Below are 23185 nucleotides of genomic sequence, written 5' to 3' on the forward strand. Positions count from 1 at the left end.
GTAACTATTGGTCACATTGACCCTTGAAGTATATAACACAATCTCGAAACATGTACTCAAATATTTGGATAGTTCACTCTGACTGACCATCGGTCTGTGGACTAAAAGTTGTATTTAGATCCAATCTAGACCCCAACTCTAACTGGATCTCCTAAAACTTAAAGGTGAACTAAGTATCTCTGTCTGACCCAATCGACACTGACACTCTGTGTGGCCTTACTATCTTCTTCACATAAATCTTGGACAACTTAGCTGCATTATAATTTATTCTCACCAAACTAAAAGAAGCCAACTTAGTCAACCTATCTACAATGAACCATATAGAATCACACTTCCTTAATATTTTTGGTAGACCTACTACTAAGTCTATCGTTATCCTTTAAACCTTCCATTCCAAAATGGGCATTCTTTGAAATGTACCACCAGGCTTTTAGTATTCATACTTGACCTGTTGGTAGTTTTGACACTTGGTTACCAAATCCACAATGCCATGCTTTATTCTTTGCCAGCAATAATGTTGCCTTAAGCCCCTATACATCTTGTTGGCACCCAAATATTTAGAGTTCTTAGAATTATGAACCTCCACCAGAATAGTTGGATTCAAATGCCTACCTAAGGTATGAACAAGCCCCTTTAAATCCTTAATGCTCCCTCATCATCAATAATAGTCTCTCTTGCCTCCCCACATAACACTTTTTTCCTGTGGTACCTCAACTTCTTGTCCTCAAACTTTCTATTTTTATATTTAATCATTGAATCTGGACCTAATCTCTGTATGTGCCAAAACCCTTTATTTGCTAGTCTCCTGTAATCTTAGAAAATCATTAGCCAAAGATTATACCTCTCTTGTCAATGGGTTCCTGGACACCTCCAATAATGCTAAACTTTTCATACTCATTGCTTTTTGGCTATTGACTTTACCTGGGTGATATATGATTAATATGTCATAGTCTTTAATCAACTCCATTCATCTTCTCTATCTTTGATTCAGATCTCTCTGAGCGAACACGTGTTGTAAGCTACGGTGGTCTTTGAACACTTCAAACTTTACTCCATAGATAAAGTGTCTTCAAATTTTTATTTTTATAGGTTCAGAAGATACACAATTAAATTAGATTAAGCTGTTTTGTTAAAGTAAAACATTTATTATTTTTTTACATTAATATTTATGTGTCGAGACTCATAAAGATATATTTAGTTAGAGCATTTCAACATTTATGTTCTGTTTCTATTATGCTCTTCAATTTTACAAATTAAGCATAAATTTTAAGAAACACTCAACAATGGAGCACTTTATACATTTGAGTCAACTTTCCTTAGGAACATTATATTTGATGGAACAAATCAAATAGAATTGTAACAGGTTTCAAAAATTTTGTGAAGGTTCTCAATAAACAATAAACATATCAACACAAACATCCAAATTAGGTGTGGCTTTCTATTGACTTCAACTATACATTAAAGAGAAAAGACATCATGGCGATGCACAATGACACCACCTGATAAATAAGAATTAGTATTTGTGACAAATTTACTTAGCAAAGTAAATTCACACAAATTAGACTGATCAATCTAACGAGTTGATAATTATTACATAATATCACAATCTGAGCAGATATCAAATATAAACATATAACATATTAGCATGCAAACAAAATAAAAAAGACACTTCTTCATCAGCAGGGTCACTGCATGCCCACACAAGTAGATACTCCATAAAGCCTAAACAGTAATATGATAATGCCAAGTTATAAAGGATTAAAGAAGCTATGTAGACCATATCACATGCATATCAAACAATTGTCGAGGTGCTCTTGAGGAATACCCCTAGGAGTGGCCAAATCAAAAAATTCTGAAATTTGATTATGTTTTATTACTTCACCATACATGTGTGTATTTCAGATAATTGAATATTGAACCCCATTAAAGAATAAAAACTATTAAAGCATATATGTCAGTCATTAAATTAACAGAGCATATATACACTTATGCTTATAGAAACTGATAAGTTCCATATTTCAATAATGTTTATCAAGATAGACAAGCTCAAGTCCTTAACAGTCAACAAAGAATAATTAAGAATCGGGATAAAAGAATTTAGTAAATGAGAAGCATAAAATCATGTTGCACTGTCATATTTGATGAAAGAAAACAAGTCATATGGCACTTATCTTGATACAATTTTGAGATTATCTAAATGAAACTATGTTACTGATAAAGCATAATAATCGTAGAGAGTAAAAAATACCAACTTGGTACAAAAAAAGATTGTACAAAAAGATTAAAGCATGTTACATAAAATATCAACAATCAATTGACATTTTCTTTGAAAATTACACAAATAAATTTATATGAAAAGGTGAATAAAGACTACCCATACACATTTATACAGTAATAAACATTAGAAAATAGCATAGAAAGCAATATTTACTCCATCCTATTTATATGACAAGGCTTGAGAGAGCAATTGGCTGAAAAAGTTACTTATATAGTAAGAATGATATGTGATAATAAATATGCTCATTCACCAAATAATAATTTTCAAAATTACATGTAAAAATTAGAAGTAAAAAGTAGCGCAGTATTATCTTCTTTCAAATTTTTAAGAGAGTACAATAAGGCGTCTCACCTTAGCATAATTTCATCCATGTCGTGCCAGCTGATTTTTATTTTCATGCTTTTTTCATCTAAATTTAATTTTAAAATATTTGTATTCATCATCAGTATTCATTATTCCCTCCTCCCAAACACTCATTTAATGACTAAAAAAACTTATTGGATGTATATATATATATATATATATATATAAAATTGATTTTTTACTCTGAGCTTAATGCAGTTCAATAATTGAGAAGTAGATCGATAGAGAAGAAAATAGTTGTATTAAAATTCATCCTATTATGTTCATGACCAAGTTGATATAAGCAGTTTTGTCAGTATGCCACATACGAGTAGCATTATGAAATATGTTTAATTCGAAAAAGAAAGAAAGGTTTACCAAACTTTGGATCAATTATTCTGAAATTCTGCATTGCTTATAACATGACATGATGAAGACATCACCTTGAAACCTTTTTCTATGTCATTAAGAGGGTCGTATTTTATTGATGAACCCCTCAATTGCATTTATTTAACAAATATATGAACTTTTTTCAATCATGTCAAGGAACTTTCTATCCTTTCTATAAGTAATTTAAGAAAAAAGGAAATGAATGAATGAAAAGATCAAGAATAGAATCAATAAATTGCTACAATTTCAATCTAATATGAAACCATCTTGTTTGAAGGTATGAAAAATTTAAGGTGCTGGGTGATTGGGAGAACAGCAATAAAATGTAGCAAAAAAATCTTTTTCATAAAATGCTAACTTATAGTCTAACTGATTAAGCGCATGAGCCTCTGAAAATTTATTTTTGCTCTGTCATGTTGCCTTTGTTTTATCACCTTCTTTAGTAATAACAAAAATTATTAAGGTGAACCAATAATCGCTTTTTGTGTGTCCAGATTAATAACTTGAAGAACTATCTCAAGTACCTCAATTAGATTTTTATAGAATTTTACTGTGGAAAGATTGTGTATGCAACATCTCACCTCATAGATGCTCCCATTCTTTTCTTTCAAATAAGTTCATTAACAAACCACATCAACTTTGTAAGGACTTGCGAAAGAAGTTAATTAAATAAATAAATAACATTCACACTACCAAAATAAGCTTCTACTTTTTAAATCAATGTTATAAATAAATACAATTAGTAATTAAAAAGTATGAAACTTTGACTTTGTAAATTCTCTGTTAGTCAATTTAAGAAGACAAAAAAAATATTGTACCAATAAGGTCAAAGAACTTTTAGATGTGATATAAGTTTTTTAATTAATAAAGGCACATTATCATAGTACATCACTCTAAGAAATAACTACAAGTCAATCTCAATGCCTCAGCAAAGATAAATAAAAAATAAAAAAGTAACATCTCCAAGGATAAGAAAAAACCCAAAAGAACTTCTACTTATGTGGCAAAGTTACATTCGACATTTCAGTTAAAGTCGAATAATTTCCTTTTTAATATTTCTACAGAGATACATACAATAATAGATTGTTTAGGACTATCTAGTGATCCCGTTGTTATGCATCAAAAACACTATAGACATGAAAAACATTACAACAACATCAGTAAGCAAGCCATAACTTATACACAACATTGATAGCATATCTTTGTCTTAATCCTTTGCACTCTGTCGAACCCAAACCTTCATCAAACGATTGAAACAACTACTATAGATACTATCAGCTTACTAAATATCAAACTAAAATTAGAAGATTTTGAAGATATCGACTTCTTAACTTGATTAGTGTTTTATTTTTTTATTAAAAAAACCCACATCACTTCAAAATTAGCATATCTGTAAAAAATACTAAATTAAAAAATCTTAAAAGTGCATGCAACGATGCAAAAATAAGAATACATTTTGAAGCTACCTACTTAGTTAAGAACAAGGAGCTGAGGCATCTGAGCTTTAATTTTATGGCTATGTATAAACACTAATCTATATTCTAGCACTCGAGCATGTTTTCTTGATTTTGGTAGATTGAGACAACATTGTATAGCTTCTCTTTTTCTCCATCTGAAGTCTTACTTTGTAATATTCTCTTACATCACATCTTTTATTTACTGACTAACATGAATCAATGATAGTTTTCTTCAGTTGATTGCATATTCAATGATATAAAACCACAACAACATACCTTCATTGTCTCCGATCATGAATAATATACCTTCGTTAATGTCACAACTTCACCGAAGATCTATTTTCTTGAAACTCCCTATGGAGATAATTAGAAGTTTTCCAATTCACCTTCATTGGCTACCCTTTGTCAAACTTTTCAAAGTGAAGTATACTTTCAGATATTTATTTTTAAGTGGTCTAAATCTTAAATTTAAATAGACCCCTCTTTTAAACTTTTTCTGTTTTGGATAATATTTTCTGGCTTTATTTTTTTATATAATTTATTTATAACATTTGCACATATTTTTTGTGGCTTCGACCACTCCCCCCCCCCCCCCCCCCTCAGAAAATATTTAAGTTGAATTTATAAATTTGGTCTATCATATGATTATCAACCTCTCTGATCTCCATTTATGCGAAACAATCAAACTTAAGAGCCAGTTAAATTTTATTTAGGTTAGGAATTTTAAAATCTTTCAAATATTTTAAGATTTTAACTTTAACTAAATGCGGAAGCTTTTTTATATCGGAAGTATATTTTGTATAGCTCAATAATCTTAAATTATTAATTATTATGATTTATAGTACATTTTACATAAATTTCAAATTTATAATAACACATATATATTAGAATATCGCAAAAGTTTAAAATTTTTATTCTCAAAATTACAACCGTAGCGCATAAATATATATAGTGGGTTTTTGTATATTTGATTTACTTGACACTTAAGCTCAAAAAACTAATGATGATTTTTAAATTTTATAATTTTAAACTAAAAATATGTAAAATATATTAAAATATTCTTAACATTAATCAAGCATAATCTCAATGACACTAACATGTCCAAGATGTATAATCATCTAAAATAACCTTCATTTTGATATTAAATAAAACTGGATAAAAATATTGAAGCCTTAGAAAAGAAACGATTCTCTAAACATTTATAGAATTTAGAAAATAATTCTAATAACCAAGTACTATTTAAAGATTAATTTGATTCATCTCAACGTATATGAAAAAACTAAATAGAATTGAAAAGGTGAATATATTTTTGAAAATGTTTTGAAATTAATTTTATACATTTATTTTTTTAGTTTTGCTTATTAATGACAAAACATTCTCTAATGTTTTTTCCTTTTACAGGAGAAATATTTTAATCTAGACACATGCAGTCTTTTTTTAAAAATGCAAAACGCATGTACACGTGTAACCCACGTACTTTAATTTAGTTTAGAAAAAATGGTTAAATTTATTCCTTTACTTTAAAAATTAGTTACATATACCCCTCGTCATACTTTAAGGTTTAATTCACTGTCACTGTCATACTATGGAGCCAAATTTACCCCTTTATTTTGAAATTTTGTTAAATATATCCTTCATCATATTTTGGGATCAAATTTACATTCGATGTCATACTTTGGAACCAAATTTACCCTTATTGTTAAGAAAAATTTTACATGTACCCTTCCTTTAACAGAAAAGTCTAAATCAACGTTACATGACCTATTTTTTAAAAAAATATAACACACCCCAATCTAACCTGTTTGATTCAAACCAGAAAATATACACAAATATACCCTCTCATCTTTTTTGGTCGAATTCATCCAAGAAACAAATGTACATATCTTTCAACGTGCAGTATTGGTAGGTTGTTTACTAATGAACAAAAGTGAAATAAAATAGAATAATGCAGAAGTATGGAACTAGAGAAAATGTTCATTACAAACTTTGGTCCTGTTCCAATTATGTTCAAATTTTAAAATTTGGTATGTAATTCTATGTGAATCTACATTCTAGAATCTGTGGATAAGTTTTTTTGAACAAATAACATAATGAAAAATTTATGCAGATCCAAATTGTATTTAAAGACATAAGAATGAAGAGATATCATGATTGGCACGCAAGAAGACCTCTTAACTTAATCATTCAGAGAAATACCTAGTGATCTTAATATGTTGAATTTGATCGCTAAGTGTTATTTTTCGTGAGCTCTGCACTAATGCAAATCCACGAATTGAAGGAGGGGTATATTTGTTTATGTTTGCACTGTTGCAGATCCATTTTCACAAGCTATGTACTGATAAGTATCTAGTGTCTTAAGTTCATTGGAAAAAATTGATCAACAAAATCGAGGGGGTATATTTGTTTTTTTTTATGGCTCGAGTTGGGTTAGGTGGGTTAGATTAAGATGTATTTTATTTTTAAGAAAGGGACATTTAACGTTAATTTGGCCTTTTTTTATTAAAGAAAGGGTACATGTGAAAAGTTTCTTAACAATAAGGGTAAATTTGATCTCAAAGTATGACATCGAGGGTAAATTTGACCGTAAAGTATAATGAAGGGTATATTTAGATAATTTTTCAAAGTAAAAGGATAAATTTGGGCCCAAATTATGACAATAATGGTAAATTTGACCCCAAAATATGATGAAATATATGTTTAACCAATTTTTTAAGGGAAAGGGACATAAATAACACTTCAAACGAAACTACTGACACACAAATGTCCACTAAATTTTAATTTCATTTTCTAGCCATTTGTTGGTGCTTTATACAATACTGATACAAATTTAATGCATATCTTATAGAGATATGTATTCTATCCAATAAAGATACAATTTCTTTGTATTTGAATTAGCTGAGTCAAAATGACCATGATATGAAATTTATTTGGGTTAGTTGACCATGAATGTTCAATGATCAAACGAAAAAGGGTTAAAAAAAACCCCTGGACTATTTGAAATGAATCAAAAATACCCCTCATTTGTTTTTTTGGCTCAAAAATATTCCTTCGTTAATTATTTGGCTCAAAAATACTCTTTTCTTTGACAAACGGGTTCTACTGAATGCATTCTTAAGCCCAACGTAACCAAGCAAATCATCACATATTGGAATAACTAAGGGTAGAAGCAAGGAGTTTTTAGGGGGTAAATTACCTTTCCAATCACGGGAAACCAGATTTATACACAAAACATGCTTAGCATCAACATAACCATACTCACACAATTCATGTAAGTCATTCCCAGATATGGTTTGAAAGGCATCAACATTTCCCTTGGATCAAAGACTTGACCTTGCTCTCTTTCCATCTAAACTTGCACCATGGGAACTCATTCTCTTATGCATCAACTTGGAAGTAGGCATAATGCTAGTGCCGAATGTAGTGAATAACAAGTGCTTGGGTTTGATACTAAGCTCACCTTCTTGATCCCAATGCTCCTCATCTTTACTAATCATATCCCTCCTCATCATAAGGTTAAAATTCAAGAGCTTTGAACAAAGGGTTATGTTAGAGGAATCATGGTAGTCAATCAACTGCTTATGAAGGTTCATATGGGTTCCAAATCTCAATAAGCACCAAACCCCTGTTTGACTCTCATGGTTATTAGAGACCCTTCCCTTATACAACTTTGGCCTCTCAAGTAGATTAGAAATCTTCAAGAAAGACTTTCCATCATAGTGATGAGTTCCAACACCCTCACCCATGGTTGGCTTGTCTTCTTGCCCAAGCACCAAGTGGTGTGGAGAAAAACTATCACATTTCAAATAATTGCAAGGATCAAAAGGGTTGAATGTCCATGTATATGGGTTTAGGAAACACTTCCTTCGTTCAATATTACTACTAATACCCTCTATACTAGCATGCTCAATAACAAAAGCAATTAGAAGGTCACTCCCTTCAATCGACCAATATTTTTAACATCACCATTCACTTAAGGTCCTTTAAACACTTCAAAAACATTCCCAAGTGATGGGCTAGGTTTACACATAAGTTAGTCCTCACGACTTCCACAATACAATGTACTATTACTCGTCACAATGGCTTCAACACTAGGTGGACACAAATTGATCTTGCTAGAAGAGTCAATTTTGTCATTATTAGGATCAACTAGTGTATCCACACTTTCAAGTTGGACATTATCACCATGAAGTAAAGAGACATTAAGCTCACCTAAAGATAAGCTATCATTCACACTTAGTTGGCTACTAGCCTCATTCACTAAAGTGCAGGAGTTAGCTTTGTTACCTTGAAGTTCATTTGGAGCATGTCCACTTAAAGGGGTTTGAAGATTTGGTGGATTGGGAAGGGCAGATTTAGGAAAGCTTATACGATCTATCATATTGTCTATCTTCCTTGAAAGAGACCCTTCCATCCCTTCTATTCTTTTTTCCATTATTTTCATTCTCCCTTCAAAAGATCCCAATCAACTGTCCATAGTATTGATAAGCTTTTCTATGAGAGAACTAACCCCTAGGCACCTCACCTTCATCCACCATTTTTCCTATAAAAAGAAATTCTAAACAAAAACAAAAACAACAAACAAGTTAAAAGTTAGAAAATCAACCTCACAAGCTCTCAAAGTTCACACCTTTGATTGTCACTCAATTGTCGTCGCAAGTGTTGATAGCTCATTTGTACTCCAATGAGATGACTTGGTACCAATTATGGCTTGAAGTCGGAATGGATTCTCGTTTGAAGGACTCAAATAAATAAAAATTGCGTAAGGACGTGAATAAAAAACTAACAACGAAGTAAAAAGAGAAAAACTAGAAAGAATAGGACAATGAAAAGAAGGACTCAAAAACTAATTCACAACTAACTAGATTGATTATTAGTCATTAATTAGTGTTAGAATAAAAAAAAAGAAGTTAAAGAATCATAAAAAAAAAAAAGACTAAGAATCTAATTTGAGCTTAGACAATTTGGACTATTGAGTGACGTGGGATGCCTCAAATGACGATTGATGTTGGTTGATGTTTTGGAGATTTCTTGTTTCCAGTTGTATTCAATCAATCTTCAACTTGGAGGTTTTATAGGCGGCAACGGATGGAAGAAATATAAAGAATTGGACCTTTCAATTCCCTTTTGATGCTTTTTGATTCTTTTCTTTCTTTGAAGACTTGGGATATTCTTTGGAATATTCTTCGGACAAATAAGTACACACCTTCTCTCACCTCTTTTATGGATCAAACACTCACTTTTTTAATGTTCTTCTTCAATAATATATAAAGATTATGAAGAACGCCAAGAACATTCAAAGTTGACCCTCAAGCAAATGACCTCGAAATTGAATGAAATTTCGAGATTTAAGATCACATTGAACTCCCAAACGCAACCAACACACGTTCAAGCCTAAATTTTCAACACAACCTTCTAAATTTGAAATCCTACCTTCAAGTTTCGTCAACTCAAGCTTAACAATGGTGGATGACTCAAATCAACCTGAAAATATCTCAAATTCGAGATCTAAACTCTAATAGTGTTAGGGAATAAGGATTTAACACTAGAAACACACAAAAGACACACAAAAAAAATTTAAGACTCAAAGTCTCGACCTAGGGGTAAAATGAAAAAAATATTTTTTATGGAATTTTTGTTTTTTGACACTTCTTTTTGTGATTTTCAAGATAGTAAACCCAAGATTGACTTTGTAGGAATGAAATCAAGCTCGGATTTGATACCAAATAATATGAGACAATACACGAAAAGCGAAAACACACAAAAACGAGGGGAAAACAAAAGAATAACGTGACAAACATACAAACAAAAGAAAACATGAATATAAGAGATAAAAGGGGATAAAGGATAGGTAGATAGACACAAATGATAAGAAAAAGGACAACCAAAAGATGTATCAAATCTAACGAGCTTCTTTAATATTACCAAGAGCACCTAACTCTTATGTAGACCTCAAGGGAATCAGATTTCCGAGCAACCCATGTTTCTAAACAAGATATCAACACAAGTTAATCCAAGCTTGCAATTCACTCTCAAAGGAGAATTCATTCATATATCATCAAAAGTTGCAAATGAAATGACTAAGACATCTGTTTATAGTGTTTTTCTTTGCCTAAAATAGCCTATTACAAAAAATAGCCCAAAAGTGGCTATTTTGAAAAAAATCCACATGGGCTCTTCAAAGCATACTCCAAGCTCCAAGTAATTATCCACACATGGAATTTTGGGTTAAGGAGCCTAAAAGGGGTCAACGGAATGCATCCTTGAGCTATTGACTTGATCATGGCTTGAACCTCTTTGTATTGGCCTCGAAAGATGTAATCAAAAACTTTAAGGCCGATCTGGATTGTATTAGAACATTCCACATCATCGTCCATGTGTAAAATCCCCCTAATCCATCATCCTACTTATTATAACCCTAAACCCCAATATTAAAATCGACCAAATCTGATTAAAAAAAAAACAAATAGAAAAAGATTCAATTTTAGCACATAAGATCTGATGTAGAAGTTTTGGCTAGTTTAACTGGAGTTGTAGCTGTCAGCAACTCATGGGTTTTAAACTGCATTGTGGCTCTAAGTTGCTGGAGTTGGAATAGTGTCAACATTTCTTTCCAAGTTTATCACATTATTCAGCAACATAGGCAAGACTTGGCCTTTTTTATCTGTCATTATATAAAACACTAGTCTGTAAATATTTTCCAACTGACTATTCATGTCTTTCATCATTCAGTTATACTTCAGAAATCAAGCTTTTTAATTTTCATTGATGTATAAATTAAAAATTAAAGGAAAATTCAGTTTAGTTTGCATATTCCATTGTTTGACATGTGTGATCAAATCTGTAGATAGAGGAACTCATAAGTGCTACAATGGTGTAGCATTAGTGTCCAATTTTTTTTATCAATATTTTTTAGATATTGTGTAGCTGAGAAGTCAGCCAAGAAAATGACCAATTTTGTCATGTTTCAGGTCAGTTTTAAAATTGATGTTTAGGCTTATAATAAGTGGGATGATGGATGGGTTTTACACGTGGGCAATGATGTGGAATATTTGAGTGACCTTTTTTATTCAGATGGCGTGTTTGGTGGAAATCTGTTAGAGGGAGAGGTATTTTAATGAAAAGATATTTTTAAGCCAAAAAACCAACAATGAATATTTTTAATCTATTTAAGATAATTCAGAGTTATTTTTAACTCTTTTTTCATCATCAAAACATAACCTAATTATTTTGAAAAGGTATCTTTTTCTGAGTACAGTAAATTTGACCTACTTCCCTAACACCCGAGTACTGTTCAAGGCTGACACCTGGCGGCGAACCAAAAAGTAAAAAAACAAAACATAAAGGCTGTGTTTGGTATGATGGAAAACATTTTCCATGTTTTCTTGGAAAATGTTTTTCTGGAAAATAAGTTGGTTTTCTACTTATTTTCTCATGTTTGGTTGGTGAGTAGAGACTATTTTTTAGAAAAATATTTTCTAGTATTTGATTGGTGAGTGAAAAAATATTTTTTAGAAAATACTACTAACTGTTAACTAGTATATCAGTACCTCTAACAACTCAATAATTTGTAAGAACTAATGTAAGCATAACAGATAATATCAATATCGAATTCTAAAATATTACAATCACTAAATTTAAGCAACTATTAATTAGCAAATATAGGAGACACTTTTTAATATTTTGTCAAGACAATTTCAAGATACTACAATCAATAGAAATATAACGGAACGACAAGCTTATTCAATCTCGTGAAACAAGTTACATCGATGACAAAATGAAATGTGTAATTAGCAAAAGTAACATAGGTAAGTGTTCATGAAAATAACAATATATTCAACGAACATTGAAAATGAAAAAAATTCGGGCTTCACTATTTTTTATTTTAAGCAGTGAAAAATTGAAATAAAGCACAGTGAAAAATATTTTCGAGTAATGTAAATTTTTTAGAAATGTGAATTTTATGAGTCATATGAATATAAGTATTGTTGGGGTGGGATGAAATCATAAGTTATATTTGTCATTTTCAAAAATAACTTTCCTTAGCTCATGAGGAAGTTATTTTTCCTCATTATTTTTTCTCAAATTGAGAAAAATAAATTATTGTGAAAAATATGTTTCAAATATTTTATTTCAATCAAATAAAGAAAAATAGAAAAACATTTTGTATCGTATCAAACGCACCCAAAAATAAGTACTCTCACTACCATTTTCCGTCGGTGTGTGTATTCGTGTCCTCCTCTGCGCATTTATCTACTCTTCAAAAGCTCACAAACTTCATCTATTTTTCCCTTCCAATTCCAACTTTTTATCTATCAATCAGTCAATCAATTATGAGAACTCGAAGCGCCGATAAGAAGTCTGCCGTGAAAAATCAAACCCCTATCGAGCCGCCTGCCGAACCGAAACGTACTCCTTCTAGGGCTAAGCAAACTAGGGACGTTGCGTCCAAAAGCACACCACCAGGTATTTTACACACTTCAAAAACTCTCTCGAGCACTTTCCCTATGTTTTGATTTATTTTATTCTATATTGTTCCTGTTTATTTTTTTATGGCAATAAATTGTGAAATGAATCTGCTGGAATTTATGTATATCTGAACTCGTTCTTTGTTGGACCCTGCATGTTGTTTCATTTTGGCTATTTTCCAATTTCTTTCTAATCTTTATATCTCATAACAATACTGGATTAAGTTTGCGGGTATTTGTTGCTGTTTTTTTAATTGGGGGGTGGGTAGAGGAAAAAGAAATGGGGAGGTGAAAGGTCAGATGGCCAATTAACTGAGCTACAAAGATTCCTCCTTTATTTACCTTTTAATATTTTGTTAATTGGAGTAGGGGACTACAGGGTGGACAATCTAACCCTCACCAACAAGGTGAAAGTTTATGTAATCAATCAACTGAGCTACTAAGATTCCTCCTTTATTGTTCGTTCTATTGCTTCAATAAGCATCTTTTTTTTATGTGTGTGTGTGTGTCTGTAGGGTGGGGTGGGGTGCAGAAATATAGAAAAGTTAATATCTTGCGTGTTGCTATCTTCATTACAAAAGTACAAAATTGATATCGTTAGTTCCAAGTCACGACCTTTTCTCATTTATTTATCTTGAATGGAGGTAATGCCTTGCTGAGATTACAATATATCACATTCCAGTTTTTGGCTTTCAAATTTACAAAGCTTACCTGATTCAAATGGCTTAGAGGGTGTTTGAGAGAACTTATACAATTGGTCAAACTAGCTTTCTAATTTATCTACGTTTTTGGTATACACTTAAAATGCTTATAAACTAAAATCAACTAATGATTTTTCAGCTATAAGCAATTTTAGTTTGACCGAATATTTCAATATTTTATCTGTAAGATCTTTTTAAATTCTTAAAATATTTTCCTGGGAAAAGATTTCCTAATTTTCTCTCTATACCATTCGGTTGTTCATTTTTCCCCTTGTACAGATACTTGTTAATTTATGTTTTTGTAAACTACTTTAAAGGCTTATTAGTCATTGTAACAGAAAAATTTCTTATCAACACTGATTCACAGAAAAAATTGCTTGTTATTAGTTTCAGTGCGTCACACGAACTCATAATTGCTTATTTATAAAATTAGTTTCAGCACTTAATGCTTATCAACTACTTCCAATCATCTAACGTTGTTTGCTGATGTAAGCATGTGAACTATCTATCTGTAATTTTTTTGGGGTGGAGGGTGAGGGTTAAGGCTAAAGTTTGATAGATACGTGATTAGTTATCATGTTCTCTATTTATCAAAAGAATGTTATCATGTTTTCTCTATTTTCTCATGCAGCTGAAGAAGCAAAAGCTTCAGATGCAGATGAGGCTGTTCAATCAACACCAGTAGCAAAAACCGCTTCAGGTAGGAAAGCTGCTCGAAGGGCTGTGAGGAAGGTGGTAAAGAAAAGTCCTGCTTCTTCTAAAACTAATTTGGATAAAACACCTAGATCAGAAGATGCTGGAATGGCAATGCTTGAAGATTCTGTCGAAGAGAAGGATGCAACAGTCTCAAAGGATGATCATTTCAAAGAGAAAGATGCAGAAGAATCAAAGGAATGTGTTAAGGAGGGAGATACAGAGGACTCGAAGGAAGATCATGTGAAGGAGGAAGATGTACTGGAATCAAAGGAATCTATCAAGGAGGAAGAGACAGAGGACTCAAACCAAGTTCCTGTCAAGGAGGACCCAAAGGAAGATCCTGTCAATGAGAAAGATCTACAGGACCCAACGGAAGACGCTGCGAAGGAGAAAGATGGAGAAGACTTAAAGGAAGATATTGTCAAGGAGGGAGATGCAGAGGACTCAATAGAAAATGATATGAAGGAGAAAGATGCAGAGGATTCAAAGGAAGATCTTGTCACGGGGGAAGCTGCAGAGGACTCAAAGGAACCCGTGAAGGAGAAAGATGCAGAGGACTCAAAAGAAAATGCTATGGAGGAGAAAGATGCAGAGGAGTCAAAGGAAGATCTTGTCATGGGGGAAGCCGCAGAGGACTCAAAGGAATATCTTGTGAAGGATGAAGATGCAGAGGGTTTAAAGGAAGATGTTGCGAAGGAGAAAGATGGCGAGGAGTCGAAGGAAGATTTTGATAAGGAAGAAGATGCAGAGGACTCAAAGGAAAATCCGGTGGAGAAACACGCAGAAGGCTCAAAGGAATGTCCTGTCATGGAGGAAGATGCAGAGGACTCAAAGGAAGATCCTGCCACAGAGGAAGATGCAGAGGACTCAAAGGAAGATCCTGCCACAGAGGAAGATGCAGAGGACTCAAAGGAAAATCCTGTCATGGGGGAAGATGCAGATAATTCAAAGGAAGATCCTGTTAAGGAGAAAGATGCAGAGGACTTAAATGATGCAGGACCAACATCCATGTATGAGACAAATGAGGAAATTGAAGAATCTTCAAATAACTTAGTGGCCACAGCAAAAAATGTTGGTGATTCCGTGATGGAAGATCAAAATGAAAAGGAGGAGGAACACGCAGGTGATGCACAGGAAGAATCTTCAAATAACTTAGTGGCCACAACAAAAAATGATGGTGATTCCGTGATGGAAGATCAAAATGAAGAGGAGGAAGAACAGGCAGGTGATGCACAGGAGGAGCCAGCTCAAAATACTTTAATGTATCTAGATGAAGTTACCGTTGTCACTGATGTGAGATTGCCAGAAGAAATTGGCCACAGTGAGAGAACTTCTGAAAATCAGGAACCTACTGTTACATATGTCAAATCTCAGGAGCCTATTGTTGAGGATATGAAATCTTTAGACAGTCAGGGACTTGTTACAACCGAGCTGAAATCTCAGGAGAGTGAAGGATCTAATAAAGGAAAAGAAGGATTGGAGTTGAGGGGAGAAAAGGATGATGGTTCAACTCCTACAGGGGGTGATGTAAATGCACAGTGTGCAGAAAATAGAATGGAGGAAGATACAGATAGGAAGATGAAAGGAAAGTATATTTCTCTTGACGAAGCTGGTGAAGATAAAATAGAGGCTTTTGCTGATCAAGAAAATGATGAAGAATATGTGGAAGATGATGAACCTGAGCACTGTGAAGAAGCCGAGACGTTGGAAGATGAGCGTGCTCAATTGAATGCTCTTACAAAGGAAAGAAAGAAGAGGAAAGAGCTGGAAGTATTTGTTGGTGGGTTAGACCGTGATGCTGTGGAGGAGGATCTGAAAAGGGCGTTCCAGCATGTTGGGGAGGTTATTGATGTTCGAATGAACAAAGAGTTGTCAACAAACAAGAACAAGGGATATGCCTTTGTGAAGTTTGCAACTAAGGAGCAAGTTAGCCGTGCTTTGGCTGAAATGAGAAATCCAGTTGTATGATTTTTCGAATTCATATTTGTCTATATTTGGAATTGCACTATTGTTCTAATTTATTATCCTGTTGATCAGATTCGGGGAAAGCGATGCGGGACTTCTCCAAGTGAGGACAATGACACCTTATTCTTGGGAAACATTTGCAACACATGGACAAAGGAAGCCGTGAGTGATATTACCAATCTCTGTTAAATCATGTTTCAGGATAACTCTGTTTAACTTCAACAGTGCAGGAATTTGATTCTGCAGGATTGTTAATATTCGGTGTGCATAATTTGGTTGTTAAGTATCTCTAGTTAACTGTGATCTGTGGTTATAACAGGTGAGACTAAAGCTGAAAGATTATGGTGTAGAAGGTGTTGAAAACATTAATCTGGTGGCTGATCCGAAACGTGAAGGTTTGAGTCGTGGCTTTGCGTTTCTCGAGTTCTCTTGTCACACTGATGCCCTGACGGCGTACAAAAGGCTTCAAAGACCTGATGTTGTTTTTGGTCACTCTGAGAGGACTGCCAAAATAGCTTTTGCTGAACCTTTACGTGATCCAGATCCAGAGGTAATGGCTCAAGTGAAGTCTGTATTTATTGATGGACTCCCTCCTTATTGGGATGAAGATCGCGTCCGTGAAAAATTTAAATGTTTTGGGGAGATTGCGAGAATAACGCTAGCCAGGAATATATCAACAGCAAAGCGGAAGGATTTTGGATTTGTTGATTTCGGGTTACATGAAGCTGCTGTTGCTTGCGTTGAGGGCGTTAATAACACAGAGCTTGGTGATGGGAATTTGAAGGTATTCTTCATGTTTATGTTGTTTTCAGTGTTTTGCTGGCTGATGTCATACTTTAAAGCTTCAGAATATACAGAATGCTTCCAGTTTGTGTATGTGGCTAAACTTCTTTACGTATAATCCTAATGGGTTTTCTCACTAACATATATTTTGCGCTTTGAGTGGACAGTGGTCCTTGTGTATTTCACCGGGTATGTTGTTGTTGTTGAGTGGATGGTGGTCTTTGTAGAAGAGCTATAAGTTGATGTGGGACTGTCACTATTAAGTTGTGTGTACATCGGATAAACATGCAAAAACCTTCCCCCTCACATAAGCAGTGGTTTTGGTGTTATGACTTTACTGTATTGGTGGATGCTCACAGTTTTGTTCTATTGCTTTTTCACTTTCTTCTGTTAGGCAAAAGTGCGAGCCAGGCTTTCAAATCCTCAACCAAAAACTCAGGCTGTGAAAGGTGGAATGTCTGGAGGGTTCCGGATTAGCCGTGGTCCCATGGGTAAATCTACAAAAAACTATGTTTTGCTCTAAGCTGGTGAAGAAATTTTCCTTCGTGGATGACCTAACTGCAGTACGGTCCTTGCTTTCAGGAAGGGGCTTTCTGCGAGGACATAGTTTTGGTAGAGCTATTTTTCCGCGTGGTAGGGGATTTCACCCTCGTAGACCTGGTCATGTCGGTAGAATGGGCTTCACTGAGCATGAGTTTGGGAGCCCTTATCCTCCTTTCCGTGGAAGGTCAAACGCTGGACGAGGTAATGAAAATAACAAACTTTGTTCATCCTCATTAAAAATGAAATTGATAAATTTTATACCTCTTTCTTCCTCCCTCACTCCCTCTCCCATCTCTCCCATTAATGTTAACTGGTCCTTGGGAACACACTTTGCGCGTGTACCCCATATAATGATTACACAATTAAAACTGTCACAGAAATATTATTACACACTATATTTGAATTATAACAAAAATATCAAAGAGAAAGGTACAAGTTCCTGAAAGAAGTGTTGATACCGGGGGCGAATTTATGTATATGTATAAATATGGGTCACGAGAACCTGTGGTCATCTGACTAAACTCGGTATATTATTTGTATAATTCTAAAAAATATATTTGACATTAAGTAAAGGACGCATGCTCAAAATGTCTAGATGATTCGCTGGTTGGAGGGCTGCTGTGTAAGTTCCTGATCGCAGGTTCGATCCGGAGCAGCAGCTCCATTCGCCCCTTCTTTTCAATTAAAAACGTTTTTTAAAAAATAAATTCTAAAGCCCTAAAGGCTAAAACTCAAACGGTGGCCTTTCTTTTTGAAAACATGGTGTTGTCTTTTTCAATTTAATAGCAGCAGCAGTTTCCTTTTACTTTTTATATTTCTACCAAAAAAAGCTTAGAACTTTTCATTGAGCTTTTACCCACTATTAACAAGTAGCCACTAAAATCGAATCAGAGAAATTTTGTTTATTTACTTATGAAGCTGAATTTTATTTTGCCTGTTGCTATTACAAGTGAAGAAAGAGCATTCTCCTCGTTGAAGCTCATAACAAATGATTATGTAATAGGATTGGTGAATTTTTTTTGAATGATTGTTTAGTTTGCAAAATAGAGCGTAAGACATTTGCATCTGTTAGTTATGATACTTCAATAGGTCATTTTCAAAATATGAAGTCTCATGGAGTACAGTTGTAAACGGATGATATCTTTGTGATAATGTAATTAATTATCTTTTGCTTGCCAAGTTGTTGTCTTTATAAAATTTTAGATGTTTTCTTTAAAGCATGGTGCACCCATCTTGAAAACCTGGATTCGCCTCTTGTTGATACTATTTTGGTATCTGAATAAAAGAAAAAAAGAATGCCTGCCCTGCAAAGGTCCTCAAATACCTATTATTATTTCCGTCTTTACCCTGGATGTCTTATTGTAATTTATGGTTGTGCCTCTTCTTGCCCATCTTATTCGATTGTCTTCTTAATGTTTTTGGGGTTAATTAGCAGAATATACTTGATATGAACAAATTAAATTATAAGGTTGTAGTACCAGTGTGTCTTTGGTGTCGCACAATTCCATATTACTGCAGCTTTTGGTGAGGGAGACTCTTATGCTGGGACTATACATATGTAAGAAAAATTTCATAGCCAGTTTCTCTAATTCTAGACATCTTCGGTATTTAAATCACCATAATTTTATACATCCAACAACAACATACCCAGTGTAATCCCACAATCGGGCATAATTTATTTACATCCAAATTACATAGTTTTATATTTTGTACTCGAGATCAAATATATATTTATATTTATAAAGCCACAATCTCATCTAAAAATCTTCTAAAAATTTTAAAAGCCAAATTTGAAATTTGAGATGACGTGATTTTTTTTTGTGAAACTTGAAGTTAAGTTGGAAAAAACATATAGGTATTCGAAATGACCTACGGAATTGTGAACTTTTGAAATTGAGTTACATCCAAAATTTATTTTTTATCTCAAAACAACCTCCGGAATAAATTCTCTAAGCATTAATTAATAAGCAATTGAATATTTCAAGACTAATTTTTAATTTACATTTTTGTACAGAAGTGTTATAGAATAGTTTAATTGAAGGACAAAAAGGTGGGCATTTTGATCTTTCAACTTTTTACTTTTCCTGTTTTTATAATAGTAATTTATTTAATGCATGTACCTACATAGACTTGATCAAGTTCTTAGTCTTCTGATATGGTTGAGTTTAAGATAAAAGTGTAGATCTCAGTAACCTATCTGCTTTGCCCTTCCCATCCAAATTCCAACTACATCACACTTTCTCATTTTCGTGGCTACTTCCTATTTTCACTTATATCATTATACACTTCCACAAAAAAACCTCAGTAACGTATCTTACTTACCAGGTGGGAGGTGGAATTTCAGTGGCGCTCATCCAGTATCTAGTGAGGGTCCAATGTTTGTTGATAGAATGAGGCATCAAGACAGAGGCCATGCTGATGATGCCTTCTTTAGGAGACAACAATTTCCTATTGAAGGACTTAACAGGCCATTCATGGATAGGCGATTTGAGGACCGTTACCATTATGATAACACTAACCATGGATTAAAGAGGCCCTTTTCTATGACAGTAAGTTAAGATTTCTCTGCTGCTCCTTTCCCTGTTACCATCCTAGGTCAAAGAGCATTAGATGACTGACTGTAATAGATCACAATTGACCCTCCTATTTTATAGGACCCGAATCCGGATTATTTGGGGCCTAGCAGACGTCCTCGGTTTGATCATTCAGATTCTGCAAGTTCTCTTCAAGGAGATCGTTATAGAGGTATGGGGTTTATCTGCAGTTTTTTGTTAAGCTGCTTGTTTGTTAGATCCATGATCTTTTATGTATTTACTTTGCAGTTTTTTGTTAAGCTGCTTGTTTGTTAGATCCATTATCTTTTATGTATTTACTCTCTTCTATGTCAGATAATTTTCCTCCCGGTGGCGATCTCTACACACGTGATTATTATGGCGCTGACGTGAGTATGATGTTTCACTTCATATTTCTTGATGTTATGCAACCCTAGTTGTGATATTTGTTTGTATGTAATCTTGCAGTATGGGAGAGGCCAATATCCATCTTTCTATGGAGGTGGTCGTCCATATGGTCGTGGTTATGGTCGTGGTCATTATTAGTCTTGATGAGCATTTGGTAATTTGGATATGTGGTGCTTTATTGTTCTTTATTCATACTTATCTTACCTCATATTGTTAATCTCGCTGAGTTTTCTGTTACCAAACTATTTCAGATGTCTTCAGATGGTAGAATGTTCTTCTTGACAATGGAATGGGATTTTTCTGGTGCAGCACAAAAAGGAAAGAGAATCAGGCCTTTAACTTCTTTCCCTGTCATTTAATGTTCATCTCTCTTCTTTTTTCCTCCGCTGTAATGTCTTGCTTTTGGCTGTCTCCATGTTTCTTAGTTTAGATTGTGCCTCTTTTGGGGGCATCAATCCGGATATGGCATTATGCCTGTTAGATGAAGCTTAACTAGTAACGAGCTCCTTCTGCTCTAGATAGAAGCAGTGTTATGGGGTAGTGGATATGACTATTAAGATAAGGCAACTTTCCTACAAGCATTCATTTTTGCTGGAATAGTTATATGTGTTGAGACCTTCATTGTGACAGATTCATATATGGGTGTCTTACTGTACATAGTGGTCAATATTCACATACGTAGAGAGGCAATTTGCAGTCTTTCAGAATAATTATATTGGGGATATTACCTCGATGGCATTTCTGGAGATTTTGTATGTAGGTTCAAATATTCAGCACTATTGTTAAGGAAAAGATTCTCTTAAGGTAGACTCTTGTAAAATTCCTCATCGAGCAATGGTAGTCATCGAGATATTTCAGTCGTTCAAGGGAAGAAGAGTAGCATTTGGTTTCAATTGTGAAAGTATTTGTGAATTGCTATGATGTATTGTCTTGGAAGAGATTTGCCTCGTCATCGTGATGCATTATGAGTGACTTGTCTACTATCTTGTCTTGTGGGATCACCTTTGGCTCAATGTATTCTCATTGTTGCTCTGTAACAGAAATATGATGTGGTTATAGGCCATTTTACTCTACTGATGAATCTGGTGTATCTAGAGAGCCACGTAAGCTTTTATATCATACAGGTTTCTCCAAGTTGAACAAAGTACTAAGAATTTAACTTTTGAAGCATCAACAAACAGAGCGCTTGGTTGGCTTAGTATAGATTCTATTTTCCTTTTTTGATGGCGGAAAAAGGGTGTATTACCATCAATCTTAGGCCCTGATGGTTTGGTGGTTTAGAATTTCTCTTGTACTCTTTGGTAAATGGATGAATGTCCCTGTTCAAGCTTGATGATGAAAATTCCTAGCTCCCAAGGTAGAGAACTTTGAATTATCCTTGTCTTTTCCTAGCCCTAAGGACCGTTCGTTTTTGGCAGGAGATATAATCTCCACATAAAAACCAACATAAGTTTATGCAACATTTGGTTGGAAATTGAGGAGATTTAGTCCCATGTAGAGATCAACATTAATTAATATGACTTTTGGTTGGTCCTTTTTGTTTTGCTCTCAAATAATACCTGCATGTGTTATGTGATTATGTATCATTTTATATTGGATAGAATGTGGAATAAGAATGCACTTATTAGTAGTATATGCATGGATTAGAATGCTAAAATGACCCAACTAACCCTCATAAGAAAATTGTAATTAGACAAATATTTCAAGTCATACATTGTATACTAACATGTAATATATCAAGTACAACATTCGAGTGTACAGTTTTTGGAAGCCTTGCAAGTGTACAAGGTGATGCCTATTTTTGTGTACATACTGTTGCCGACAAAAACCCAGCAAGAAATAATCGTTGCAATTATACAATTTCTGGATTATTAATCCTCACATTATACTCACCGACATTACAAGCCTTGCACTACAATCACTACATGGATCTCTGTTTTACTAGTCTTTGCATGACTCATCTCTAAACCTAACAACCCTTTAGTGTACCAGCTAGATATGCCCTAACATGAAAGCCTGTTGTTTTTCCTGCGTGATTCATAAACATGCTTAGCATTTTTCTTGTTCATCAATTGCGTGTTTATTTAGCGGACAAATAATGCAAAATGGGTATAGGTTGGTGTTAACACTTTGAGATATGGAAGTCCTCCTTTTTTTGGATAATACCTATGGACCCCTTCAAACTTGTCCAACTTTTTCCAATTACGCAGTTTAAGTTTGTGAGATTCCTAGTATTCACCGAACTAGTTCGAATGGTTTTAGTACTACTACCTTTTGTGACCAACTATAGTTTAACAAAGGCAGTGTTCACATACCAATCATGTTTTGCCATGTAAATTTTTCTTCTTTTTTTGAAGATGGTAACATTACGTAAATTCTATCTTTTCTTGACCCTGGGCTCAAAATGAATGTTACCGAAGTACGATTGCAAGAAAAATATGACAACTAAATAGCAAGGTGCAAAGCAAATGAAGCAACAAATAGTACCACACAGAGAGTAGTAAGAAACTACGTAATTACTCCCTCCTTCCATTTTTACTTTTCCAAAATTGACTTGGCACACTGCGTAAGGAGCAATAAATAGAATGCCAGTTTTATTTATGTC

General features: G+C 33.8%; 1 protein-coding gene and 1 non-coding gene across 2 annotated transcripts; one reads left to right on the forward strand and one right to left on the reverse strand.

Moving 5' to 3' along the window:
- Positions 1–3490: 3490 nt before the first annotated feature.
- LOC124896448 lies at positions 3491–3607 on the reverse strand. Its single transcript, XR_007052811.1, has one exon. It is a non-coding gene; the product is annotated as a small nucleolar RNA snoR104 (small nucleolar RNA).
- Positions 3608–12625: 9018 nt separating this feature from the next.
- On the forward strand, positions 12626–21235 carry LOC107858559 (nucleolin 2). Its single transcript, XM_016703288.2, has 11 exons — positions 12626–12930; positions 14265–16291; positions 16367–16456; positions 16614–17078; positions 17472–17568; positions 17660–17821; positions 19946–20169; positions 20275–20365; positions 20509–20561; positions 20641–20734; positions 20832–21235. The coding sequence occupies exons 1-10, from the start codon at positions 12798–12800 to the stop codon at positions 20716–20718; spliced, it is 3420 nt and encodes a 1139-aa protein (XP_016558774.2). The 5' UTR covers positions 12626–12797; the 3' UTR covers positions 20719–20734; positions 20832–21235.
- Positions 21236–23185: the final 1950 nt, after the last annotated feature.

This window comes from Capsicum annuum, chromosome 2, assembly GCF_002878395.1.
Source record: "Capsicum annuum cultivar UCD-10X-F1 chromosome 2, UCD10Xv1.1, whole genome shotgun sequence".
NCBI classification, from domain to species: Eukaryota; Viridiplantae; Streptophyta; class Magnoliopsida; order Solanales; family Solanaceae; genus Capsicum; species Capsicum annuum.